Source organism: Bos indicus, chromosome 9 (assembly GCF_029378745.1).
Source record: "Bos indicus isolate NIAB-ARS_2022 breed Sahiwal x Tharparkar chromosome 9, NIAB-ARS_B.indTharparkar_mat_pri_1.0, whole genome shotgun sequence".
Lineage (NCBI taxonomy): Eukaryota > Metazoa > Chordata > Mammalia > Artiodactyla > Bovidae > Bos > Bos indicus.
This window is the reverse complement of record NC_091768.1, coordinates 81354129-81381013: the sequence shown is the minus strand read 5'-3', so window position 1 is coordinate 81381013 and position 26885 is coordinate 81354129. Positions and strand designations below refer to the sequence as shown.

Genomic DNA, 26885 nt, shown 5'->3' with positions numbered 1-26885 from the left:
ATTAGGGGATACTTAAAAGTTCATTCACAAAATGGAGTGAAAGTGAAAGTCACTCAGTTGTGTCTGACTCTTTGCAACCCCATGGTATAGTCCAAGGAATTCTCCAGGCCACAATACTGCAGTGGGTAGCTGTTCCCTTCTCCAGGGAATCTTCCAAACCCAGGAATCAAACCCAGGTCTCCCATATTACAGGCAGATTCTTTACTGTCCGAGTCCAAAATAGAGTGAGAGAGGTATAATAAGTAAAATGCCTAAAATTTTGAGGGCTCAAGAAAAATACCATTATTTATTCAGGACTTCCCTGTTTTCTTTAAAGCAGGAATAAAATAGTAAAGCATCTCTTAGCTTCTTCTAGAATATTCAGATGTTGAATATCATGTCATTTGGATTTATGAATAGTGAATACCAAAAGACATTAAGCTCTTTGCAAGGAACATATTTTAGGAAAAGAGGAGTACTATTGTTTTGATTCTAAATTAATAGCACTTTATTTGTGCCCACAAAAGCACAATAATAATATTTTTACCTCAGTAAGCATTCAGGGGATGAGGTGAGGAAGGCATGAGGTAAACCAACATGTTGCAACAAAAATTTCATGAGTTTTATAGTAGGGGGAGCAATGAAGATTATTCACTATTATTTATTTGGAGAAATAACCAATCTTGGTATCTTCTTTTGAGGGTCTATCTCAGTTTCTATCTAATCCTTGTCTTTTTGAGCAAGATTACCCCCTTGGGAGGATAGATGGATAAAGGGAAGAAGATTAGATGTAGGGGATAAAATACTTGGAAATAATAATTGTTAGTGACAAGGTGAGACAGATTTGAAGAAATGAAAAGAGAGCAAAGCTGGGAAAATTACTTGAGAGATGCATAAAGCAGACTAACGTAATCTGCCCACTCATGCCTTGTTGAATGTACATGAGTGTATTATAGAGTATAAAGGACAAGAGGTCCGTTTATCATGTCTTTTTTCTTTTACTGGTAGACTTAAGAAAGCAAAAGGCATGAGTTAAAACTTAGAGCTAAAACTTTGCATGTACTCAAACAATTGAGTTTTCTTGAAGAGACAGACTGAAGTTCAAGAACAGAGCATGAATCAGGTAAACATTTGTATCTTGTCTGTATCTCCTGCCACAGAGAAGCTCTGTTAGGCTTTAGGTTTAGGATGACATATGGTGAAGGACTCACCAAAAAGGTCATTGAATTTCTTCTTTAGAACACCTTAGATACCCGGCAGCCCACAAAGGCTGTCTGAATTAAAGCAAGATTCTCAGATTGTCATAACTTTATCTCCCGAAGACCATGATCATCTTAAATTTCAAAAGAAAATGAAAGAAAGAAAGATCAAAGAATGAAGGATCAAATTACTTTAAATGTATGATTAATTTCCTCACCTTGATCAGGCAATTCCTTAAGAACTCCCCTTCTTATCAGCTCCTCTCTACTTTGTCTTGTAGAAATCTTCCTTTCTAATACTTTTAAAAAGAATAAGCACAAGTAAGAATCTTCATTGTTTAAAATAATTATGAAAAACATTCCAAATAGAATTGAGTACATTCATTCTGTTCACTTGAGGACTCAGACCTCAGTTTTTCTAGCTGCCCCACAAACCACGTGAATGGAATCAACATAATCAGGATGGGCAAATGACCCAAGTTCATGATCTGAAGCCCAGTTGCTGTGCCTTGTCTTCCAAATGATGGTATTTGGCCTAGAATTCAGACACATTATCTCAAATCAACTATGGGGCACCAAAGCTACTTCTCACTTTGAAATATTCCTTTCTTAATGCATTCTAAAACACAGGCTTTTATGAATGGACAATGAATACAGAGGCTATGCATTCTTACATGAAAACAAACTTTCAGTAGACATTCAGGTAACTCATCTGAATCCCAGACAGAAGGACTACTTTCCTAGTGTTTTCTTTCTCACACCGTCTATTACAGAAGTCCGACATTTATGTAATTCTTTTCCCTGCCATACTCACAAGTTCTAGAGTATTCTGGAGTATTCCCTGACAAATACCAAGTTTTGGGAGGATGGAGTCAATTCATACTTTCACAGAATGTAATGGCACAGGAAACTCAACAGTGATTTTTCTTCAGGAAGAAATCTAAATTCCTGGTGTAACTTCAGAATGGAGCTTAGGAGCTCAGGATGAGACTTCAGTAGTAGTCACCCTATGTCTATAGTGTTAGTTCCTAAACCTTACATGTCATGTAACCACCAGCTGCAGTCCCCACTTTCAGGGGCCAAGAAGGTGTGTCAAGTTAACACAGGGTCGCACCATCTACGAATTCTCTGAATCAACATTCCTCACAGTGCATTCCACCATACTCTATTTCCTCCAGATGCCCTGTTCAAGAAAGCACGTTGACACTCAAAAAAGGGCCAGAAAAGGGGTCAAGCCAGGGCTCTTTCGAGGAGAAGGAAAGGTTCATTGGTGGAGAGTGGGTAGCCACAGCGGGACTAGATTCTGACTCTCCCTAAAATTTCTACTCCTGGCCTCGTAATCTGTAACTCCTAAAGTCACCCTGGACAACATAATTTCAAGACCCAACCAGAACTCCATTACCCTACGCCATCAGTTCAGTTCAGTTGCTCAGTCGTGTCCAACTCTTTGTGACCCCATGAACTGCAGCATCCTATGCCATCCTTAGCACATACAAACAGAGCTCGTAATGACACTAATAACATACCTTTTGGGGGTGCTCCAGGTGGCCTGAAGCTAGGACACTGGGGAGGGAGTAGGGAGGGGGCGGGGGTGCCTTGAATCAGCAGCTTTGTATTAAGCAATGACATGAACCCCAGAAGAGCTACAATGAGCATCTTTTGAAGAAACCGGAATATTTTTCTCCTTTCTGATAACTAGGAATTGTGTATCCTGGTTGCCAGAAAAGTCAGAGTAAAGCTTGATTTATACCACTGATTTCATATGGCAATTCATGGATGAATTCTGTTTCCTCCTTCTTAGGGACCTGACTTCATTTACATTTTATTTATAGCATATGTACTCTTTGTTCTAAGTTTTGTCGAACTTTTCTGGGCTGGGGCAGAATCACAGTGCAAACAAATGAGGAAATGAATGAGTGAATGAATGAAAAGTCAAAAGAATGATAATAAACATCTCATTTGTTCACATGAAGACACACAAAGAACTCCCCCTCCTTCCTTTAGCTCACTCACCCACCCTCCAACATCCCTTCCAGAAACAAGTGAGTTGGCAGTTTCAACAGAACGAAGTTCACTGGGTGTGGGGGCCAGCAGGAGCTGTTCCGTAGTGGGAGCTCTTGTTTGTAAAAAAGAGTGCTGTTACTTAAATGTAGCTTCAGTGGGTTCAAGCTTTTGTCAAAGAGGAGAGAACCCCCTTCAGCACAGGAAGCCAAATGCCACCCCCCAACAATGACGCTGGGGCCCTGCCCAGACAGAGCAGGTTCAGCAAGACAGACCCTCACCACTGCAGTCTCCTGAGGACGGTACAACCCATTCACGCTTGACTGGGGCTCCAAGGCGTCTGAGACCTCTTGCAGCCGGGGTCTCAGCCCCCCACTTTTGGGGGGTGGGCCCGGATCATGCCCTCCCTCTCGCCCAGCTGTGTGCACTAAGCTCGCCGAGGCTGCAGGTGCCCCTGGACATGGGCTGAGGCCACATCCTGGGAAAGTGAGGGCACTGCTGATACAGAACACAGTCACCGTGGCTGTCTGCCCCTCGTTCTCAGGAAGCAGAGCTTCTCACTGTGTGTGCTGCTTCGATAAAGTGCCCTAAAACCCAAAATAGTTGTCAGAAGTCCTGGATTCTAGTCCCAGAACTTCCACAGCCAGTTGTGTGATGCTGGGAACTCTTCAGGTTCCAAGGCTCTGATCCATTATCTGTAAACTGAGGGATGCAATTCAGTGGCCACTAAGACAGCCCATCCAGCTCAAATATTGGGTGATCCTGGATTATTAATCAAGGCCATTCTGTAATCTCTGTGCATGCGTGCCTCAGCCATGGCCGGCTCTTTGCAACCCCATGGACTGTAGTCTGCCAGGCTTCTCTGTCCATGGGGATTCTCCAGGCAAGAGTACTGGAGTGGGCTGCGATGTCCTCCTCCAGGGTATCTTCCCGACCCAAGGATTGAATCCAAGTCTCTTGGGTCTCCTGCACTGGCAGGTGGGTTTTTCGCCACTAGAGTCACCTGGGAAGTCCAATCTCTGCTTCGGGTACCTTTAAAAGCTTTCAAACTTGAACTTAAAAAAAAAGAAAATCAACAGAGGGCCAAGAAGGTATCCCCTTGTTTTTTTATTTTTTATTTTTTTTCCCCTTGTTGCTTCTGCCTTTCTATTATGGATCCCAGAGGATCCTTTAGTTTGAGAGTTACGTTTTCTGTTGCTTTCATTCTAATTTAATCTCAGCTAAAAATCCCCCCTCTTTCTTCTGTGTAAATACTGGAGCTACAAGTGGCAGCTTGGCTTGTCGCCAAGAATCAAACTTGACAGCGTAGTTCTTTCGTGCTACCTCGCATAAAGGGGCCCTGATAGGAAAATGCCTTTGGATATTTGTTTGGTCTTTGGCTGAGGGCATTTTTAACACAGATGCAGATAACTGTGTCCTGGGCCAAGGAGAACAAACTGCAGGCGACTAAGCATGGAAGGTATGCTGTCAGGGCACCAAGTTCCAACCACCGTGCTCCCAGAACAAGTATCTCACTCTTCATCTTTTAAAATATGTGCCTCATGTTTACAGAGTGTCTGTCTGTTTGCAGAACACATTCACAAGACAGTTTTTCATGGGCCCAGAAGTGTTTTGCATTGGAATGAATCTGCGAGGTCATTCTAGTCCAACATGCCACACCAAGCAAGAGTCCTTTCAGGAACATTCCTGAGATGTGCTCACCTGTCTAAAGATATTTGAAGGCAAGAGGGTCCCGTTACAGCAGAGTCCCCTCCAGTTCTCCATCACTCTCACTTTATTCCTTGTAAGAAGGAATTCACACTTAACATTCAAAAAACTAAGATCATGGCATCCGGTCCCATCACTTCATGGCAAATAGATGGGGAAAAAAATGGAAACAGTGGCAGATTTTATTTTCTTTGGCTCCAAAATCACTGCAGATGGTGACTGCAGCCATGAAATTAAAAGACGCCTGCTCCTCGGGAGAAAGGCTAGAACAAACCTACACAGCATATTAAAAAGCAGAGCCATCACTCTGCTGATGAAGGTCTGTAGAGTCAAAGCTATGGTTTTTCCAGTAGACATGAGCTTGAGCAAACTTCAGGAGATAATGAAGGACAGGGAAGCCTGGTGTGCTGCAGTTCATGGGGTTGCAGAGTCGGACGTGACTTAGCAACTGAACAAAGAAGTCAACACTGCACTCAGTCCCTGTAGTTGTAGCCGTTAATCAAGGCCACGCTCCCCATTGCTCCAGACTTGAGCAAGTCATCTGTGAATGGAAAACGGCACAGGAGACACTGGGTCCACTGGGAGCTAAGCGTGTCGTGGAAGCCTCCTAGAATCTGATCCTAGGTATCCACCAGTTGCTCTTCAGCTCTGAAGCTCACACTCGTCTGTGCAACAACAGCACTAATACTGGGGGGATCTCACTCACAGCAGCAGCATACCCAGAATCTTGTAGGACACAGATCACTGGATGGAATAGCTGGGCTTTTCCACGAAAAGTATTGTTGCCAGTTGAGTAAATGGCTCACAGTTACTCACTTTTATCCTAATTAAAAAAACACATGTGATTTTTACACCAAGGCCAAGGAAAACTATGATTTCTTTTTCCCTTTTCTTATATAGCTGATTTATACTATTAGTTTCAGCTGCACAACACAGTGATTCAATATTTTTATAGATTATACTTCATTTAAAGTTATTACAAAAACATTGCTATATTTCCCCATGCTGTACAACATATTCTTACTGCTTGGTACTTTTATACGTGATCGTTTCTCTCTCTTAATCCTCTACCTCATCTTGGCCCTCCGCCCTTCCCTCTCCCCACTGGTAACCACTAGTCGGCTCTCTATTTCTGTGTTGTTACATTCACTCATTTCAGTTTTTAGATTCCACATATAAGTGATAATATAGTATTGGTCTTTCTCTGATGTTTTTCACTAAGTAAAATAACCTCTGGGTCCATTTATACTGCTGCAAATGGCAGGATTTTATTCTTTTTATGGCCAAGTAATATTCCATTGTAAATATATCCCACATCTTCCTCTCCTTTCTTCCACTAATGGACATCTAGGTGTGTCCATATTTTGGCTGTTGTGAGTCATGCTACTGTGAACACTGGGGTGCATGTATTTTTTTCAAATTAGTGTTTTCATTTTCTTTAGATACATTCCCAGGGATGGAACTGCTGATTATATGGTAGTTCGACTTTAGTTTTTTGAGGAACCTCCCTACTCTTTTGCACAGTGGCTGCTCCAATTTACATTTTCATCAACAGTGTCAGAGGGTTCCCTTTTCTCCACATCTTGGCCAGTAATTCTTTGTGCAAAACCATTATTTCTGTTTAACTCCCCACCTTGGGTGACTTAAAGTTCTGATGGTTCAATCCTGAGTATAACAGTTCATGTTCTAAGTGAAGGAAGCACTGTGTCCCATTTTCCTGACTTCACATTTAAACTCTGGGTCTTCAAGTATTTGAAAAACTCTGGGTTTTCAAGTATTTGAAAAGGACTGATCTTCCAAACACTTCCAATAGACATCTGTCCATCTCATACTGCATAATATCTCAGCTCCTTGGCATGGTCTCTATGATGCCGCCCAACGCAGGATGGCCTTCCCCCCAACCTGATCCTCTCCTAACCACTCCCTCCCCTGGCTCTCTCTGCTCTAGCCCCTGCTGCTTCTCACCTGAGGCCAATCCCTGCCTGGTGGCCTCTGGCCTTACCGGATGAGATTTTTCAAACCCCACATGGCTCATCTCATCAATTCCTTCAAGTCTTTGCTCAAAGGTCCCCTTATCTGAAGTCTTTCCCCGCACACCTGATGGAGGACAGTTGGTTTCTTTTCTGATCTTTATCCTTAACCCACAGAATGTGTCCTGGCACATTTTGGGACCTACTACTCTGCTTAAGAGCAGGACTCACACTTACACAAAGTAGCAAGTAGGACCTACTCCTCTGTATAAGTGTAGCCTCCACTGACTGCTGTATTCCCATCAGTGCTCTGCGGGTTGCTGCATGCATGCGTGCTAAGTTCCTTCAGTCGTGTCTGACTCTTTGTGACCCTATGGACCGTAGCCCACCAGGCTCCTCTGTCCAGGGGATTCTCCAGGCAAGAATATTGGAGTGGGTTGCCATCTCCTCCTCCAGGAGATCTTCCCCACCCAGGGACTGAACCCGAGTCTCTTATGTCTCTTGCACTGGCAGGCGGGTTCTTTACCACCAGCACCACCTGGCTGTTGCAGGTTGTTGACACTCGGGGAAAAAAAAAGTGTATTTGTTAGAGGAAAAAAAAAAAGGATTAAAAAAGTGAGTTAAAAAAGAAAATAGGCTAATAAGATCTTACTTTCTGCCCTTTCCCCACCTCCAGTCTAGAGAAAGTGCAGGCGAGACCTGTGGCTAAACTCTAAGAACAAGAGTCTTCAGTCTTCTCCCCCTTGGACTGCTTGGCTGGACCAGCCGAAAGGAAAATCCTCCACTCTCCGTCCTATGGCTCATCTGAAAAAGTCTCTATGTTCTGAAGAAGGGAGGTCACAGTGTGTAAAGGACAGACACCAGCCAACTAGCAGGGTGTAGCACACGATGGGGCTCATCATAAATTATAAGTGATTTATGGTGTCCTTCTGGGCACCAAGCCCGCATTCAGGGAAGGAGGCTGGGGCATATGCCTCCGGCTCCTTTCTGTGGACGCCTGGCCAAGATTTTATATTACTCTGGAAGTATCTGTGAGAATAAATCTTGCAGTCAACAAGCCACTTGTGTTTTCTTTTGGCAAGGAAAGAGAGTCCTAATTCTCGATTCTAACACCGTTTAATGTAGGAACAAAATAGAAGAGCAAATAGGAGACCATTAAATAAGCGGACCATGTTATCTTCTTGGTCCTGAGTACTGAATGGCCTTACTGTGAAACACAGACAGACACAGAGACCCGCTTGTCTTGGGTGGAAAGTGTTCTATAAGCGCCTGGCTTTGCTTTACCTCTCCCCAATAGTCGGTACAGAAAGCAGAATGTCAAGAAATGGTCTCCTTTTTAAAAGACCCTTCACTAAGGCTTAGCTAAATCATTTAAAGAACTACAGCCCCCGAAATGCCACCCAACGGGACGTTTGCAAAAACCTTCCAAAACATCTCAAGAATGTCAGGCAGAGAAATAAAGCCAACATCTCCATCTCGAAACACTCAGGGGTCTGGCTGTTTTCTTGTTTATCCAGGCCACTCCCCTACTCACAAATCCTACGGACTCCAGAACAAGTCCAGCTCCTTGGAGCAGCAGCCAAGCTTTATAACCAGCCCCAAAGCGCCATTCTTCCCCCTAAATTTTTTTTTTTCCATCTCACTTTTGCACAAGCCCAAAGTTAAAGTCAACCGTTGCTTCTTGTCATTTCCTAAACACTTCCTGCACTAACCTCTACTCCGTTCCTTCATTTGTTTCCTTCTCCTATAATCAGGCTATTTCCCTCTCCCTCTCCACTGAAATCTTGCTTGAATTTTAAATCCTCTTCAAACAGCGCCCCCTACACGGCGATCTCACTATTCTGGTTGGTAAAATGTATAACTCCCAGCACCTAGAGCATTTTTTTTTTCCCATTCAAGTATAGTTGATTTACAATGTTGTGTTCGTTTCAGGTGTACAGCAAAGTGATATATATATATATTCTTTTAAAGGTTTTTTCATATAGATTATTAAAAGATATTGAATATAGTTCTCTGTGCTATACAGTAGGTCCTTGTTTACCTGTTTCATATATATATCAGTTCAGTTCAGTCGCTCAGTTGTCTCCGACTCTTTGCGACCCCATGAATCGCAGCACTCCAGGCCTCCCTGTCCATCACCAACTGCCGGAGTTCACCCAGACTCAGGTCCATCGAGTCAGTGATGCCATCCAGCCATCTCATCCTCTGTCGTCCCCTTCTCCTCCTGCCCCCAATCCCTCCCAGCATCAGAGTCTTTTCCAATGAGTCAACTCTTCGCGTGAGGTGGCCAAAGTACTGGAGTTTCAGCTTTTCATGTGTATATGTTAATCCTAAATTCCTAATTTCTCTGTCTCCCCTCTCCTTTCCCTCTTGGTAACTGTAAGTGTATTATCTAAGTAGAGAAGTTTTAAATAACTTATCTGTGCCTCAGTCTTCTCATCTATAAAATGGGATAACAGCTGCTACTTTCTGGTTCTTCTGGAGGTTAAATGAGTTAAGAAGTGGAAATGTTAGATTAATACCTAGAATCTAAAAAGCACCGAATACATGTTAGCTATTACTATTATTGTTATTAGCTACTGTTAGCTACTATTATTAAGTTATAGAACTTACTACATTTTTGATTGTGTACTGTGTGTACAAAGTTGCATATTCACGTGACTCTAAGTCCAAGCCCTAAGAGGGAAGTTCTGCATATCATTTCATCTCCACTAAGCCAAAAACGATACAATGCACAGAGAAGATACTGTGCACTTCTGTTTTGGTTTGTTTTTACAAGGAGGCAGAGGAGGTATATCTACAGCTTTTTTCTACCTTTTCTACTCATCTTAGAAATAGCCCTCATGATATGTAGCCTTTGAGGAACCACCTTCCCCCCTCTGAGTCCATGTTACCTGCGTGAAGCAATCCCATCTCTGGGGTCCAAGACTCCCAGGCTTATCCAGTCAGAGCCCAGTATCTTACAGGTATTGGTGACTGGTGCAGAGAGGGGCTGTGTCCGAACCGCACCAGTGAGATTCAGGCCCAAGAACTTTGGTGGAACAACAGGAAAGAAAGATGTTTTTTTTCTTCTGGATCTGTAAAACTAGCTGAACAGGCTTCAGGGCTGCTAGTAGTCAGTCACTTTGCCTCCAAAAAAGGAGAGCCTAACTTAAAAAAAAGAAGAAGGAAGAAAGAAAGCCAATACAGAGGAATACAGACTCAAAAGGAGGAGACAGATTCCTAATCTTGGTTTCTAAGGACCTGGATCCAACTCCATGCCTGAAGGTTGTTTGCCCCGGGGCTTCTTGGTTAAGAGAACCAATAAATTCCCTATTTGCTAAAGCCTGTTACCATTCATCAGCAGTGAAAAGCTTTGACTAATCAAGGTGTTAAACAGATGCTTTTTAACGCTAAATTTTCTTCCAGCAGAACCCAAGAAGTCTCTAGTTTTCAAGGCAGGAATATGAAAGAAGAACTATACAGACCCTCTTTTTCCCCCTCAAGGCCTTAAGAAAGAGGAAGGTGTCTATGGTCCCTTCTTCCTCTTGGGAAATCAATGTCACAACTTCCTCCAAAAACATGACAGCTAGCATCTGTTTATTTGGTGCTTAGATAGCATTTTTGTATTTATTTTCTCATCAGTCCTCCCAGTATTCCTGAAAGACAGGCTAATCAATTATTATTCTTATTTCTCTCAAATAGATAAGGACACTGAGACTTAAGCCAAACATGTTTTCCAGTCACAGATTTATAATCTGGTTGAACCCTAATGTGTCTGAACAAAAGCCTACCACCTGCATTCTCCATCCTGAATTGATAATTACAAAGATTTCAAATTTCTCAAGAGCTACAATGCTTTTTAATTTTCCTTTAAGACATGAGACAGAAGAAAACCTTTTTTTTTCCCCGAACAATTAAATGAACAGTTATCATAGCTTTGTTTCAAGGCATTAAATTAAATTAAATTTTATAAAAATACTAGGTAATATTTTGTACAGGTAATATTCATATTCAGAAATTTAAAAATATAGTACACATTTGGAAGTCTTGCTCTTATTGGTCATTTGTATATTCTTTCATTGTTTATGCACATATAAACATATCTAAATATATATTCTAAAGTTGAAGTATAGTTAATTTATAATGCTATATTAGTTTCAGGTGTACAACACAGATAGATATTCAATATTTCCATAGATAATACTCCACTTAAAGTTACTAAAAACAATGACTGCATTTCCCTATGCTGTACAATATATCTTGTTGCCTATCTAATTTTATACATAGTTTGTGTCTTTTAATCCCATACCTCTTCATTCTCCCCACTAGTATCCACTAGTTTGTTCCCTATATCTGTAAGTTTGCTTCTATTTTTTAATATACATTCATTTGCTTTATCTTATAAATTCTGCATATGTGGTAACAGAGATCGTCTCAGAAGGAAACCTTTTTAAAGTTAATTTTCAATGGGCAATTTTTGAATAGTAGTACACTCTCATAGTTCAGATTATAAAAGGATCAAGTAGAAAAAAAAAACTCACTTTCTTTCTATTCCCTACTGGCTCTCACCTTGACCCCACCTATTCAAACTGAACCTCACCTTTACTCCACAAGCAAATAACCACTTTTATTAGTGTCCTTGTATCCTCCCAGACTTTCTTAGGCAAATTCAAACATTCATTTTAATTTTTCCCTTTTCTACACAAAAGATAGGATGTTTAAAAACTGTTCAGCGTCATTCTTTTTCATTGAACAGTTATTAATGCTTCTAAAATTTCAGGTGACGGAGCTGAGATGGAAGAGGTGATGGCTTTTGCCTTGTGCAAACAGCGTAGCAGCTGAAATCCTTGCTGTTTCCAAAGGGGTTGAGCTGGGAACAGCCACGGTAAATCCATCCAAAGGGACTCATGGGGTTTATTCCCAAGGGATAAAGGTTCAGGACTAGAACAATGAGCAAGTCCTCGATCCCAGATGGGCCAGGAAGTACAAGTGATCTCAGGAGAGTAATCAGAGGCCAGGATTTGTGAGCTACGTGAAACTCCGCTTGTCATTCCCGCTTCCAGGCTGACTCTCGTAAAGTCAGGAGAGGCAAGATTGCACTAGACAGGTGCCCTGGGGGTTCACCCCGTTTGATGGAAAGTCTCTGTGTTTCCATTTCTTGTTTCTTCACATTCAAAGAGAGTCAACTCCAAACAGTGTGAGACCAGCAAAAGCACAGATGTGTGATAGAAGGATAATGATGATCATCCTTAGAGTAATTAAATTCTAACCTCCCAACAACAGGCTAGAGAAGTGACTGAAAAATGAATCTCAGCTCCGAATGGTAAAGAGATATTTTAAGCTAAAAGACTGTAAACAATACCCGTGAAAGAAGAGACACCTAGAGTCTGAACTTCTGATTCTGACACACTTCCCCATAATCTGCTTTAAGACAGTTTTACCCATTTCAGGGATTTGACACAGATTGAAATGGGACAATGTCTCATTTTAACACTGATCGGGTAGTCAAATGACAAGCCAAGAGCGGATATGAAAGAGACCTTAGTAATACTAAACTATAGGAAATTAGGGGGCTTGCCAGGTGGCGCAGCGGTAAAGAAGATGCAGCAGTAAACAATCTGCCCGCCAATGCAGGAGACACCAGAGATATGGATTCAATCTCTGGGTCAGAGAGATACCCTGAAGTAAGAAATGGCAACCCACTCCAGTATTATTCCCTAGAAAATTCCCTGGACAGAGGAGCCTGGCGGGCTATAGTCCGTGGGGTTGCAAAGAGTTGGACACAACCGAGCACACATGTGCATTCAAAATTAAGATATTCTCGCCCATTTAAATGGAGAAGGCAATGGCACCCCACTGCAGTACTCTTGCCTGGAGAATCCCATGGATGGAGGAGCCTGGTGGGCTGCAGTCCATGGGGTTGCTAAGAGTCGGACACGACTGAGTGGCTTCACTTTCACTTTTCACTTTCATGCATTGGAGAAGGAAATGGCAACCCACTCCAGTGTTCTTGCCTGGAGAATCCCAGGGACAGGGGAGCCTGGTGGGTTGCCATCTATGGGGTCGCACAGAGTCGGACACAACTGAAGTGACTTAGCAGCAGCCCATTTAAATATCAAATTTCATTGTCCAGGATTAAAAGCATCTGAAAATTAGGCCAATTTTTAAAAAAATATTTAACAGCCTGCTTTTTTTAAATTGGGAAAAATTTGAAATGTAGCTGAGATACAACACTATATCAATTTCAGGAATTTAGCACCTATTTAGTTAGCCTATGACCAGTATATCTTAAAACATTAGCAATTAAAACTGAGAGGTGTGAGTACCCAGTCCGTGGGAAGATTCAGCAGGCTTGACCCCCAAGTCCACATTCATGACTTTCATGTACACATCTAATCAGGCTCCCCTGGTGGCTCAGTAGTAAAGAACCCGCCTGCCAATGCAGAAGACACAGGTTCGATTCCTGAGTTGGGAAGATCCCCTGGAGGAGTAAATGGCAACCCACTCAGGTATTCTTGCTTGGAGAATCCCTTGGACAGAGAAGCCTGGTGGGCTATAGTCCATGGGATCGAAAAGAGTCAGATACGACTGAGCAACTCAACAACACATCTAATCAGATCAGCTTCCTTAAAATGACTAAGAAGTTAGTGCTCCTGAGCATTTTAAACATTCCCCTCTTCTACCAACTACCTTGCCTACACCACAGAATGAACAATATCTATACAGAACAGTATTTTTCTGGAAAAACTGGTCCATGCCTAGACTAAACCAAGATGCCTGCCTGACACTTCAGAGAGACCACCAAGAGCGAAAGAGGAAAGTGAAAAAGCTAGCTTGAAACTCAGCATTCAAAAAACTAGATCATGGCATCCAGTCCCTTAACTTCACAGCAAACAGAAGGAGAAAAAGTGGAAACAGGGGCAGATTTTCTTTTCTTGGGCTCCAAAATCACTGCAGTGTCAACAGACATGGAATTCAAAGATGCTTGCTCCTTGGAAGGAAACCTATGATAAACCTAGACGGTGTTTTAAAAAGTAGAGACATCACTTTGACAACAAAGGTCCACATGGTCAAAGCTATAGTTTTTCCAGCGGTCATGTATGGATATGAGGGTTGGACCATAAAGGAGGCTGAGCACCAAAGAACTGATGCTTTTGAATTGTGGTGCTGGAGAAACTCTTGAGAGTCCCTTGGACTGCAAGGAGATCAAATCAGTCAATCCTAAAGGAAATCAACCCTGAATAGTCATTGGAAGAACTGTTGCTGAACCTGAAGCTCCAATACTTTGGCCACCTGATGCAAAAGAGCTGACTCACTGGAATAGACCCTAATGCTGAGAAAGACTGAAAGCAAAAGGAGAAGGTGCCAGTAGAGAATGAAATGGTTAGATAGCATCGTTGACTCAATGGACGTGAATCTGAGCAAACTCTGGGAGACAGTGGGAGAGAGAGGTGCCAGGTGTGCTGCGATCCATGGGGTGCAAAGAGTCGGACAGACACGACTTAGCAACTAAACAACAGCAACAACCTTTGCATTGTAACTGGAACTATAATGTTCAAAGTCTGATAGCAATGCATACTTTCCACTTTGATATAACGCTCCCTTTTAGTATTCTTTCCACTCTGTTTCTAAATTTCTGATTATGGTGGTGATAAAGCTAGCTTAAGAAAGCTAGAAAATAGAAAATGAAAGTCTATATTCTAGCCCTTTAAAAAATACATCTCAAGCTCAAATTTAGACCTTGCAACTTGCAGGTGATCAGAGGCAAACTCCTCAACTTCCTCATGCCTTAGTTTCTCCAGATGAAAATAGAGGTTGTGCAGCTTGATTTGGGCGCAGACATTAGAATAATTAAAATGTCTTATAAAGTGTCTGAAGGAAATGGCAACCCACTCCAGTGTTCATGCCTGGAGAATCCCAGGGACGGGGGAGCCTGGTGGGTTGCCGTCTATGGGGTCACACAGAGTCGGACACGACTGAAGTGACTTAGCAGCAGCAGCAGGGACCCCATAAGTATTAGATATTTTCCTCCTCTGCTTTCCATCTTCTCTTTCTATATATCTATATGCCTTTGACAATACTCATATTTTTACCTGACAGGCTTATTCATGCATGCATAGGCTTATTGATCTAGAAAACAGCACGTTACAGGAGTCAAGAATGAAGACTTGAGGTTCCTGAGGTTCAAATACAGGCTATTCTACACACAAGCAAAGGAACCTAGAGCAAGTTATTTAACTTTTCTGTGCTTCAGTTTATCTATTACTGAAATGAGGATTATAATAGTGACCGACCCACAGAGTAACTGGGAAGACATCAAGCATTTAATACAGCATCTGGTTAAAAACTCAACAAGGGTTCAGTCAGTTCAGTTCAGTCGCTCACTTGTGTCCGACTCTTTGCGAACCCATGAATTTAGTTATTATTAATATCCATGTTTCTTGTTCCTCCTTTAAATTTAATCACAAATAAAACTTCAAGTGAGTAACAGAAATAAAGGTTATTTTATTTGTATTAAAAAAAAAACACTTTGTATGCTACACATGTAGCAAATTATTCAAAGGGAACTTTTTGGTGTGCCTTGTGTTATCTTAGTTCCCCGACTGCGGATTGAACCCATGCCCTCAGCGGTGATAGTGCAGACTGAACCACTGGACCACCAGGGAATTCCTTACGGGAACATTTATTCAACCTCATAATGTAGTAACTAAAGTTAACGTTTTAGCATTGAATTGAAAAACAACAAGGAAAGATTATGTAAGGCCAGCAATATGCTAACATCAGATTTAAATAGACGATTAAGTTTTAGTTCGTGTCCCTGAAGTTTTACATTTGATTCACTTAAGGTTTTTTAAGACAAATTATGGGGCTGAGGAAATGGCGAATTGCTGTTGAATGGGTAGAGTTTAACTTTTGCAAGATGAAAAGGTTCTGGAGGTCTGTTGCACAACAGTGTAAACATACTTGACCCTAGTGAACTGCACTTAAAAATTGTAAAGGTGGTAAGTTTTATGTGCCTTCTACCACAATTTTGAAAATAAATTATAAGATAGTTTTGAACTACATTAAGGATGAGGGCCATATCTAAGATGAAGAAGAGATTAGAAGGAATTTTCAAAGAATTTTAACTACACTGATGTATTATGTGTTCACTCTTTTCCAGAAACCAGTTTTCCCTCCAACCATGGTGTTTATTCTCATCTATTTCCACATTTTGGGCTTCCCAGGTGGTGTAGTGGTAAAGAATCCACCTGCCAATGCAGGAGACGCAAGAGATGTGGGTTCAGTCCCTGAGTTGGAAAGATCCCCTGGAGGAGGAAATGACAACCCACTCCAGTATGCTTGCCTGGAAATTGTCATGGACAGAGCAGCCTGGTGGGCTACTGTCCATGGGGTCGCAAAGAGTCAGACACGACTGAGAGACTTGAGCACACATTTCTCACATAGTCTCTCATGCCGTATCTTATAATAGGTACTAGGTAAACATACTTTCAAATAAAGAAAAATTTAAAAATATCTATTTCAAAAACTAAAGGGTCTGAATTTGAGAAAGCAATTGAGGAAAACTCAGGACAAAAAAAAAAGTTATAAACCATGATGAGCAAAATCCTTTCACCTAACAAAGAGAAATACAAATTAAGTTCTAATTTATATTCCAAGTGAGAAACAAATCAGGAAAACATGCCAAAAACCAGTCACTTTCCAGGACTTAGCCCTTAGTGATAAAGACCGGATTCGTATCACAGGATGAAAAAAACCAAAACAAAACCACAAAGGGAAATGATATGCAAAGGAAATAAAATAATGGACTTTCCTGACATGAGTTCTCTGAGCCAGGCCAGAAGGAGCTCTGTAGTACCTTTAAAAGTGTTTAAAAGTGGCCCCACTCCCCAGGAAAATGGAATTAGGAAATTATCCACCCAAGTAAGGCATATAAACAATCAGATCCTCTTTTAAAACAATACAAAGTCACTAGGTCTCATCCCTGTGGAAGCTGTTTTTTATTAAAAATATCAATGGGAACACTGCTCCTTTCCTCCACATTCTCCTCAGGAAGTAAATATGACAAAGAAAAAAAGAATCAAGAGTTAACAATTCTATATTTCATGTTAGTGGGTGTGATTTTTTTTAAATGTCACTTATAATCAGCAAAATCTGATTATTAGATATCATATACAGCATCCATGGCATGTTTGAGGATGTTTTCATAGGATGCTCAGCAAAAATGTCTCGTGTGAGTTCACTTGCCCTAGAAAAACCTAAATTCCCCCTGGAAAAGGCGAGAGGCCTCAGATCCTAGTCAGATCTATAGTTCAACAAATTTAAACCTAGAGCTCAGCCTGGATTCAACAAACAAGATCACATCTTCTAGAATGTTCAGGAAGCAAAGGAGTCTCTTCAACTCCATTTAGAAATAAGGTTTCATGGTTTCTAGTTATCTATAGGAGATGGGTCATGATGGCTTGTCATTCATTGTGCAGCTGGCTATTTTAAACCTGTGATGGAAGGTTTTCATATTTATGAAACCATGAATTTCAATTATGACAAACATACAAAAAGTTAGCACTCACAGTAATCTACTCTTTCCCATAAATTGGTTCTACCCCTAAAACAGATCTATAATGAATAATAAATACTCCATATGTAAAAAGGTGGGACCATAATGATTCTTTGCATTCATTTGTGAGTAAAAAGACTGAAACCAAGAAAAAATTCATTCTACTGGGAGAAAAAAAAAGGAAGAGAAATAGTGTCTTTCACATTCAATGCATAGAGGAAATTTGTTTAAACAACATCATATATCTTTAGGAAAACAGAATAAAAGCATTTCAAGAAAGTATGATGGAAAGATTATTATACATTATCTCTTATTCACAGCATTTCTAACTCTCATTTAGTCTGATTAGCTTTAGTTATAAAATATATAAGTATACAAATGGCTGAACTAAAACACAAGGCCCACCCTCCTGTTTTTTGTCAATGATGCCCTCACACTGAGCTTTAAAAGGCTGTTACCACACAGTGCAGACAGTAATATTTACTTAAGTTCATCATCCATTCATGAAGGAATGGGCCCTCACCCTGTCCATTAAATTTGGTGATATATTCATTTTGTCTATTTTGGCTGTTCAAGATTCCTTAAGGCTCTTAAGAAGCTCTAAAATGATATGAACATGAAGTAAAGATGAAAATGAGGATAGATGTTCCCCTCCAAAATTCTAGCATTTTCCAAATCACAAATTTATTTGCCAAGGTACCACATGACTGAAGCGACTTCAGTTCAGTTCAGTTCAGTCGCTCAGTCGTGTCCAACTCTCTGCAACCCCATGAATCACAGCATGCCAGGCCTCCCTGTCCATCACCAACTCGCAGAGTCCACCCAAACCCATGTCCAAGGAGCCGGTGATGTCATCCAACCATCTCATCCTCTGTTGTCCCCTTCTCGTCCTGCCCTCAATCTTTCCCACCATCAGGGTCTTTTCAAATGAGTCAGCTCTTCGTATCAGGTGGCCAAAGGAGTGGAGTTTCAGCTTCAACACCAGTCCTTCCAATGAACACCCAGGACTGATCTCCTTTAGGATGGACTGGTTGGATCTCCTTGCAGTCCAAGGGACTCTCAAGAGTCTTCTCCAACACCACAGTTCAAAAGCATCAATTCTTCAATGTTTAGCTTTCTTCACAGTCCAACTCTCACATCCATACACGACCACTGGAAAAACCATAGCCTTGACTAGATGGACCTTTGTTGGCAAAGTAACGTCTCTGCTTTTGAATATGCTGTCTAGGTTGGTCATAACTTTCCTTCCAAGGAGTAAGCATCTTTTAATTTCATGGCTGCAATCACCATCTGCAGTGATTTTGGAGCCCAGAAAAATAAAGTCTGACACTGTTTCCACTGTTTCCCCATCCATTTGCCATGAAGTGATGGGACCGGATGCCATGATCTTAGTTTTTTGAATGTTGAGCTTTAAGCCAACTTTTTCACTCTCCTCTTTCACTTTCATCAAGAGGCTCTTTAGTTCTTCACTTTCTGCCATAAGGGTGTTGTCATCTGCATATCTGAGGTTATTGATATTTCTCCCAGCAATCTTGAAGCGACTTAGCACAGCACAGCACACATACTGGGATAGGGTAAGGCCCACCCAGAGCCTTTCATTAACTCATTCATTTGACAAACTCTTACTGAATGCTGAACATAAACCAGGCACTATTCTAGTTGCTTGGGATTTTATCAGGAAAAAAACAAAAATGAAAATCCCCATCCTCATGGAATTTATAATCTAGCAGGAAGTGGGGCCAGATAACAAACAATAGAAAGGATAATAACTGTTAGAAGGTAAAACATGCTATGGAAAACAAAGTAAGGCATATATATACATGACTATGTATAAAAAAGACAACTAATGAGAACCTAGTGAATAGCATGGGGAACTCTACTTAATGCTAAGTGGTGACCTAAATGGGAAAGAAATCCAAAAGAGAGGATATATGTATACGTACAGCTGATTTATTTTGCAGAAAATAACACAAGGTTGTAAAGCAACCATACCCCAATAAATCTTTTTTTTTTAAAGGCAGTAAAAGAGGAACCTAGAGTGCCAGGGGATCAATTTTATATCCACCAGGATGGTAACAATAAGACAAATAGACAAGGACAAATACCACCAGAATGTGGATAACTGGAACCCTCATACACGACTGCTGTGAATGTAAAATGATGCAGCTGCTTTGGAAAACAATCTTGGCAGTTCCCTAAAATGTTAAATGTTGAATTTTCATACGACTCAGCTATTCCATTTCTAGTTATATAATCAAGAGAAGTGAAAACATGCATCCACAGAAACTTATACACAAATGTTCCCAGCAGCATGATTCATAATAGCCAACTGTAGAAACAACTCAAATGTTTGTCAACTGCTGGGTAAAGTGTGGTTTATTCAAACAATGAAACATTATTTGATGATAAAAAGAAATTAAATCTTGACACATGTCACAACATAGATAAACTTTGCAAACAGTATGCTAACTGAAAGGAGCCAGTCACAAAGACCACGTATTTATTACATGATTCCATTTCTATGAAACATCAGGAATAGGCAGAACTATAGAGACAGATCTATAGAGGCAAATCTATAGAGACAGAAAATAAAGCTGGGGGTTGGGAAGAAAATGGGGAGTGACCCCTAATGGAATGGGGTTTTTTCAGGATGCTGAAACTGTTTAAAGTTGATTGTGATGATGGCTGCATAGCTTGTGACTATTACTTAAAAGCACTGAATTACACACATTAAACAGGTGAATTTCATGGTAAATAAGTTATGTCTTAACAAAGCTGTTAAAAAAAGATTGCTAGTGGGTAAAAGAGATTCAACATAGGATGAACTAGGTAGGACTCACTGAGAATTTAGAATATGAACATGGATTTCAATGAAGGAGATGAGATTGTTGCTGTTGTTCAGCCACTAAGTTGTGTCTGACTCTGCGACTTCATGAACTCCAGGCTTCCCTGTCCTTCACCATCTCCCAGAGTTTGCTGAAACTCATGTCCATTGAGTCGGTGATGCCATCCAGTCATCCCCATCCTCTGTCGCCCCCTTTCCCTCCTGCCTTCAATCTTTCCCAGTATCAGGGTCTTTTTCAGTGAGTCAGTTCTTTGTATCAGGTGGCCAAAGTATTGGAGCTTCAGCTTCAGCATCAGTCCTTCCAATGAATATTCAGGGTAGATTTCCTTTAGGATTGATTGGTTTGATGAGGTTGCTGGTTAACAATAAAGAAATCTGGAGGAAGGGCCTCCCTCTGTTTTCCATTCAAAGCACCAGAGGTCCTATCAAAACGCACCCAAGATAAAAGAGATAACCTTAATGGTCCTATAATAATTAAAGAAATAAAATTTGCAGTTTAAAACCTTCTTTAAAAAGAAGTCTTCAAGTCCAGATGGTTTCACTGGTGAATTCTATCAAACATTTAAGGAAGAAATAATGCCAAGTCTGCATAATCTTTTTCAGGAATAGAAAGGGAAAGGGTAAAGAAGGGCTTCCTAACTCACTCTATGGGATCAGCATCACACTGATACCAAAGAAAGCAAAGACAGTACAAGATAAGAAACTACAGACCAACATCATGAATCTTCAACAAAATATTATTAAATAAAGCCCAGCATCATACAAAAGAATAATAAATTACAGCTCAGTGGGGTTTGTCCTAGGAAAGCTGGTTCAATATTCAAAAAAAATCTATCAATGTAATCAAGCATTGTAATAGTCTAAAGAAGAAAAACTATTAATACATAATTATATATATTGAGGCAGAAAAAATATTTGAGAAATTCAACATCTATTCATAATATCTTAGGAATTCAGGCATTGTATGCTACTTCACCCTGATAAAGTGTATCTACAAAAAAACCATCAGCTAACATCATACTTCATAAATGCTTCCTTGTAAGAATGGGAACAAGGTAAGACTCTCCCCTTCACCTACTCCTACTTACTGTCATACTGGAAGCCCTACCTAGTGCAAAAGGGCAAAAAATGACATGAAAGGAAGAAATAAAACCATCCCTACTTATTATAGATGATATATTAATAATTATCTAGATAGAAAATAATAAAAAAATTTACTAGAATTAGTAAGTTTGGCAAGGTAGCATGATACAACTGTATTTCTAGAAAGTAGCAGTGAACAATTGCAAACAGACATTTTTAAAATGTCATTTACAATAGCTTTTTAAAAAAGAAAGAATAGGAAAGAAATAGGAATAAACCTAATGCTGTTTTCTAAAAAATTTCTAAACACAAATGAAAGAAACAGATGAGCTCATTAAATGGAGAGACATATCGGTTTATACATTAGAGGATTCAACATAGAAAAGATATCAGTCCCACCTAAACTGCACTATAGATTTAATGTAATTCCAATAAAAATCTCAGGAGGAAATTTTGAGAATATAAAGCTGATTGTAAACTGTATATGAAGCACAAAGAAACTAGATTAGTAAAACAATTTTGAAAATGAAGAATAAAGTTGGAGAAACCGCAGAACCTGATTTTCAGGCTTATAAAGCCACAGTAATCAAGATAACAAGATATTGGTGAAGGAACAGACATACAGATGAAGAGCAGAGAAGAGTGAATCCAATAATAGAGCCACACAAACATAGATCTTAATTTTTGATAAAGACTACGTGGTCAATTAATTTTTGACAAAGCTGTAAGGCAGTTCAATGGAGAAAGAATAGCTTTTTCAACAAATGCTCTTGAAAGTTGTGTTTTTGTTTTGCATATGAATGTTCACAGCAGGTTTATTTGTAATGAAAGTTCTTACACATGATACCAAGAGCATGATCCTAAAAGAAAGAAGTGATAAATTGTACTTCATCAACAAAAAGACTTTTTGCTCTATAAATGACACTGTTAAAGAATGGAAAGACAAGCTACAGTCTGGCAGAAAATAACTTTAATAACACATCTGACAAACGCATTGTATATATCTAGACCATATAAAGTACTCACAAAACTCAACATTAAGGAAACAACTCAATAAAAAGTTGGTCAAAGGACTTGAACACACCTTTACCAAAGAAGACTATAGGGAAGAAAAACATGTTCATTGGTCTTTAATAATGCAAAAGCAATTTAATGGGGACAGGATGGTCTTTTCAAAAAATGCTATTGAGAAAATTGAACACTTAAATGCAAAAAAATGAATCTTGACCTAAACCTTATACCTTACATAAAAAATAACATAAAAATGATCATAGATCTAAATGTAAAAGACTAAGATATAAAACTTTAAGGAGAAATTATAGGAAAAAATTTTTGTGGTTTCGGGTTAGGCAAAGAGACCAGCTGGGAGAAAATATGTGCAAATCACATACCTGACCAAGAACCTGTATTCAGAATATATAAAGAACTCTCAAAATGTAACAGGAAGAAAGCAAACAATCAGAAAACAGGCAAAATACTTAAACAGAAACTTTACCAAAGAGGATATATAGATGGTAGATAAGTATATAAAAAGAAATTGAACATAATTAGCCATTAGGGAAATACATCACTGATTCAATGGACATGAATTTGAGCAAACTGCAGGAGCTAGTGGAGGACAGAGGAGCCTGGCATGCTGTGGTCCACTGGGTCTCAAAGAGTCAGACACAACTAAATGGCTGAACAACAACAAGGGAAATGCATATTAAAACCATGATAATATTCTACTACATACCTTCTAGAATGACTAAAATAAAAAAGTAATGATAGCACATCCATGTTCAGAGTAGCAATAGCCAAGAGATGCAAGCAACCCAAATACCCATTGATGACTGTATGAACAAAATGTGGTATGTGTATGCAATGAAATACGATGCTGTTTTTAAAAGGAGGGAAATGACGATACTGGATGCTTGGGGCTAGAGCACTGGGACGACCCAGAGGGATGGTATGGGGAGGGAGGAGGGTTCAGGATGGGGAACACATGTATACCTGTGGTGGATTCATTTTGATATTTGGCAAAACTAATACAATTATGTAAAGTTTAAAAATAAAATAAAATTAAAAAAAATAAAATAAAATAAAAGGAGGGAAATGCTGTCACATGCTTCAACATGAATGAACTTTGAGGACATTATAAATGAAATAAAACAGCTATAAAAATGACAAGTGGTTCCACTTATATGAAGTATCTAATGGAGTCAAATAATAGAAAGAGAAAATAGAATGGTGATCACTAGGTACTGGGGAGAGGGGGTAAAGGGGAATTGTTTAATAGGTACAGAATTTCAGGCCTTAAAAATGAAAAAGTTCTGGAGATTTGCTTTTTTATTATTATTTTGGCCACACTGCCTGGCATGAGGGAATCTTGGTTCCCCAACCAGATATCGAACCTGTGCCCCTGCAGTGGAAGCGTGGATTCTTAACCACTGGACCACTAGGGAAGTCCCTGGAGATTTGCTTTACAATAATGTAAATGTGTCTTACTACTGAACTGTACATTTAAAAAAAATGATTAAGATTATAAATTGTATGATATGTTTTCACCACAATAAAAAGAATTACGATAACACAAAGTGCTGACAAGGATATGGAGCAACTGGAACTCTCTGACACTGCTGGTAGGAAGGTACAGGTCTGGGAAATAGTTTGGCAGTTGCTTATGAAGTTAAAAACGCATTTAACATAGGACCCAAAATCTACTCCCACATATTTTCCCTAGAGAAAGAAAAACTTTTGTTCACACAAAAACCTTTACAGAATGTTAACAGCAGTTCTACTCATAATTACCCCAAACTGGAAACAATCCAGGAGTCCTTCAACAGGTGGACAAATAAACAAACTACGACCTTCATACCAAAGAATACGACCTACCAATCACAAGGAGCAGCTGATACATGCAACAACCGGGACGAACCTCAGAGGTGCTCTGCTGAGTGAAAGAAGCCAGTCCCAAGAGATTTCATGATCAACGATTACATGTGTAATGACATACTTGAAACAACAAGATGACAGTGAAGAGAACACAGCAGTGTCTGCCAGACGTCAGAAGGTCAGGGGGTGGGTAGAGAGGAGGCAGGGCTGACCATAAAGAAGCAGCACACGGGAGATTGTGGGAGTGATGGAACCGTGATCCATCTTGATTATGGTGGTAGTTACCCAAACTATACATGCATTAAAAGTCACAGGACTGGGACTTCCCCGGTGATCCCGTGGTTAAGATTCTGCCTTTCAATGCAAGGGGTGAGGGTACAATCCCCGGCCAGGGAGGTTAAGATCCCACATGCCTTGCAACCAAAAAAAAACAAAACAAAAAACAGAAACGTATTGTAACAAATTCAATAAAGACTTTAAAAATGGTCCGCATCAAAAAAAAAAAAAAAAAAAACACCTTTTAAACATTCATAAAACTGTGGTGGTGGTTCAGTCGTCAAGTCGTGTCCGACTCTTGTGACCCCATGGACCGCAGTCCTCCAGATTCCTCTGTCCATGGGGTTCTCCGGGCAAGAAGACTGGAGCGGTTTGCCACTGTACACACACACACCCACACACACACCCCAGAGAAAACGCAAGAGTAGTGAATGGCCAAAAAAATGACCTCTTTAGAGAAAGTCCTGATCACAAATGCTGTGACAGAGTATGAACTAGCTGGTGGTTCCTTTGCATATTTGCCTCCTACAGCCACTTCTAAGAAAATCTCAGGAGTTCACCATCACAGCTGTCAGGAAGAAACAGAGTATCTTCCTGTGGAATACAGGCTCACTGACTCAAGACCACAGTCAAAAGAGAGGCCAGGCAGGGAAAAGTTTCAGAAAATAAAAATCCTATTCATGTTTTCTGAAAGAGGTATGGTTTGACATTGCAAGCACAAACCAGCGCTCTGTAAAAAGCCTCCTTCCAAGGGGCCCGGTTTGTTGGGGAAAGTTTACAGCAAATGTTTCCAAGAGGAGCTGCCAAAAAACTGACTACAGGTAACCTTGAGACCCAGGGGTCTGGACTGTGCAGAAACCATTCCAGTGATCTCTGGGCTGTGACCTTTGCTTCTCTTCCTTGGAGAGATGCCACCGATAGAGCTATAAATACAAAGCACGTTTCCCACATGGGAAAGTAAAGGAGTTGGGGAACATCACCCTTTGCTCTGGAAAAGGTGAATAATATCTAGAAGAAATGGGAGAATAATACAGTTAAGGAAGTTACAAAGAGAAATATTTTGAGGAAGAAAAAAAGGAATCAAAACAGCAGTTGAGAGGTTAGAAGAGGAAAAAGTTAACACAAAGAAAGGAAGGGGAGAGCTGACGGGTTCTGCAGATCTGGGGCTGGACAGCAGGTCAGAGAGACAGACGAGAACAGTGGTACCAGACACACTAAAGCAAAGAGCACAGGACAAAGTTCATAAGCCTGGGAACTTGCCCTTTCTGTTAACTCTTGTGTCCCCCACTCTTGGAACAGATCTGAGCTCACAGTAGATCGGTGAAGGTTTGCTGTACGAATGAACAAGAAGGGGACTGATGAGAACCAGCAGGAAGAGTCCAGCCGCAGTCACCCAGGAACTGCTACTGATGCGTGGACTGTGTGGGCCAGCAGAAGGAGGGCTGGCTTTTCATGATGTTTCTTAGGACACAAAGGAGGACATGCCAAGATGTCACCAACTTTCCTCTACTGATCTTTTAAAAATAGGAATAATTGTCTTCCTAGAAGCAATTAGAAGCCCCATCTCGTCAGAAGTCCTGAGGGGGAAACAGAAATGTATGGAAGACTAGATGTGGTTTTCTGCTCTTCTGGCTGAAGATCATGACATGCAAAGACCGAACAAAGACTGTGAACAGCCATTTGAACGAATAGTGTCAGAGACAAGGGCTGATTTTCTGGACCATAACATCCATACAATAACGTCAGGCCTGGCAGGACACAGGGCCTGTTCCATGAACACAGAAATGATACACTGGGTGGAGACTGACTGAGCTGGTCTACTGAAGTTGAGTGAGGGATGCAGGAAAAACAACTCAGATAATAGCATAAAATCAGGTATCTTGGAGGACAGCAGTGTGGACATAAAAAACAAGAGTGGAGAATTCTAGTGTTTTCAGAGCAAACTGCATCCAGAAGAGTGGGCACAGTGTGAATAGGTGCAATAAAAGTAGGATATTAATAACAAAGCGCTATGAGGTATCAGCATCAGAAAGTAATTTTTGAGGCATGGTGGAACAGGATTCTGGATGGCTCAAAGGAGACAGATCTGTTACAAAAGAGAGGTCAGGAGGGAGCAGGCCTTGATGGACACCGTCAGGAAGGTGAATGCCTGCGGGAAAACGCACAGAACTAGGGGGGAACACGCCCTAGAGAGTATGTAGAAGCGGAGACCTAGAAAGAACATACAACATGCTGTTATAAGGAGGTGAAACAGATCACCCAACTAGGAGAATCTGGGTGATATTTTTCTGTATATAGAACATCAAATGAGTGTAAATGTAACATAGACTGTCAATGGGGGTCTTTCAATTCCTTAGACATTTAAAAGATATTTAATTCCTACTGACAAATTCTCACCACTTTAATAACAG

General features: G+C 40.5%; 1 protein-coding gene across 7 annotated transcripts in view; it reads right to left on the bottom strand.

The window, feature by feature from the left end:
* PHACTR2 (phosphatase and actin regulator 2) overlaps positions 1–26885 on the bottom strand; it is a 297859-nt gene that overhangs the window by 64453 nt on the left and 206521 nt on the right. For 6 of the 7 annotated variants that reach the window (XM_070796294.1, XM_070796298.1, XM_070796297.1 and 3 more), the window contains exon 3: positions 1397–1477. The exons of the other annotated variant lie outside the window; for it this stretch is intronic. In XM_070796294.1, coding sequence (XP_070652395.1) covers positions 1397–1477 — 81 coding nt within the window. The remainder of the gene's footprint in view (positions 1–1396; positions 1478–26885) is intronic. 7 annotated transcript variants of the gene reach the window in all.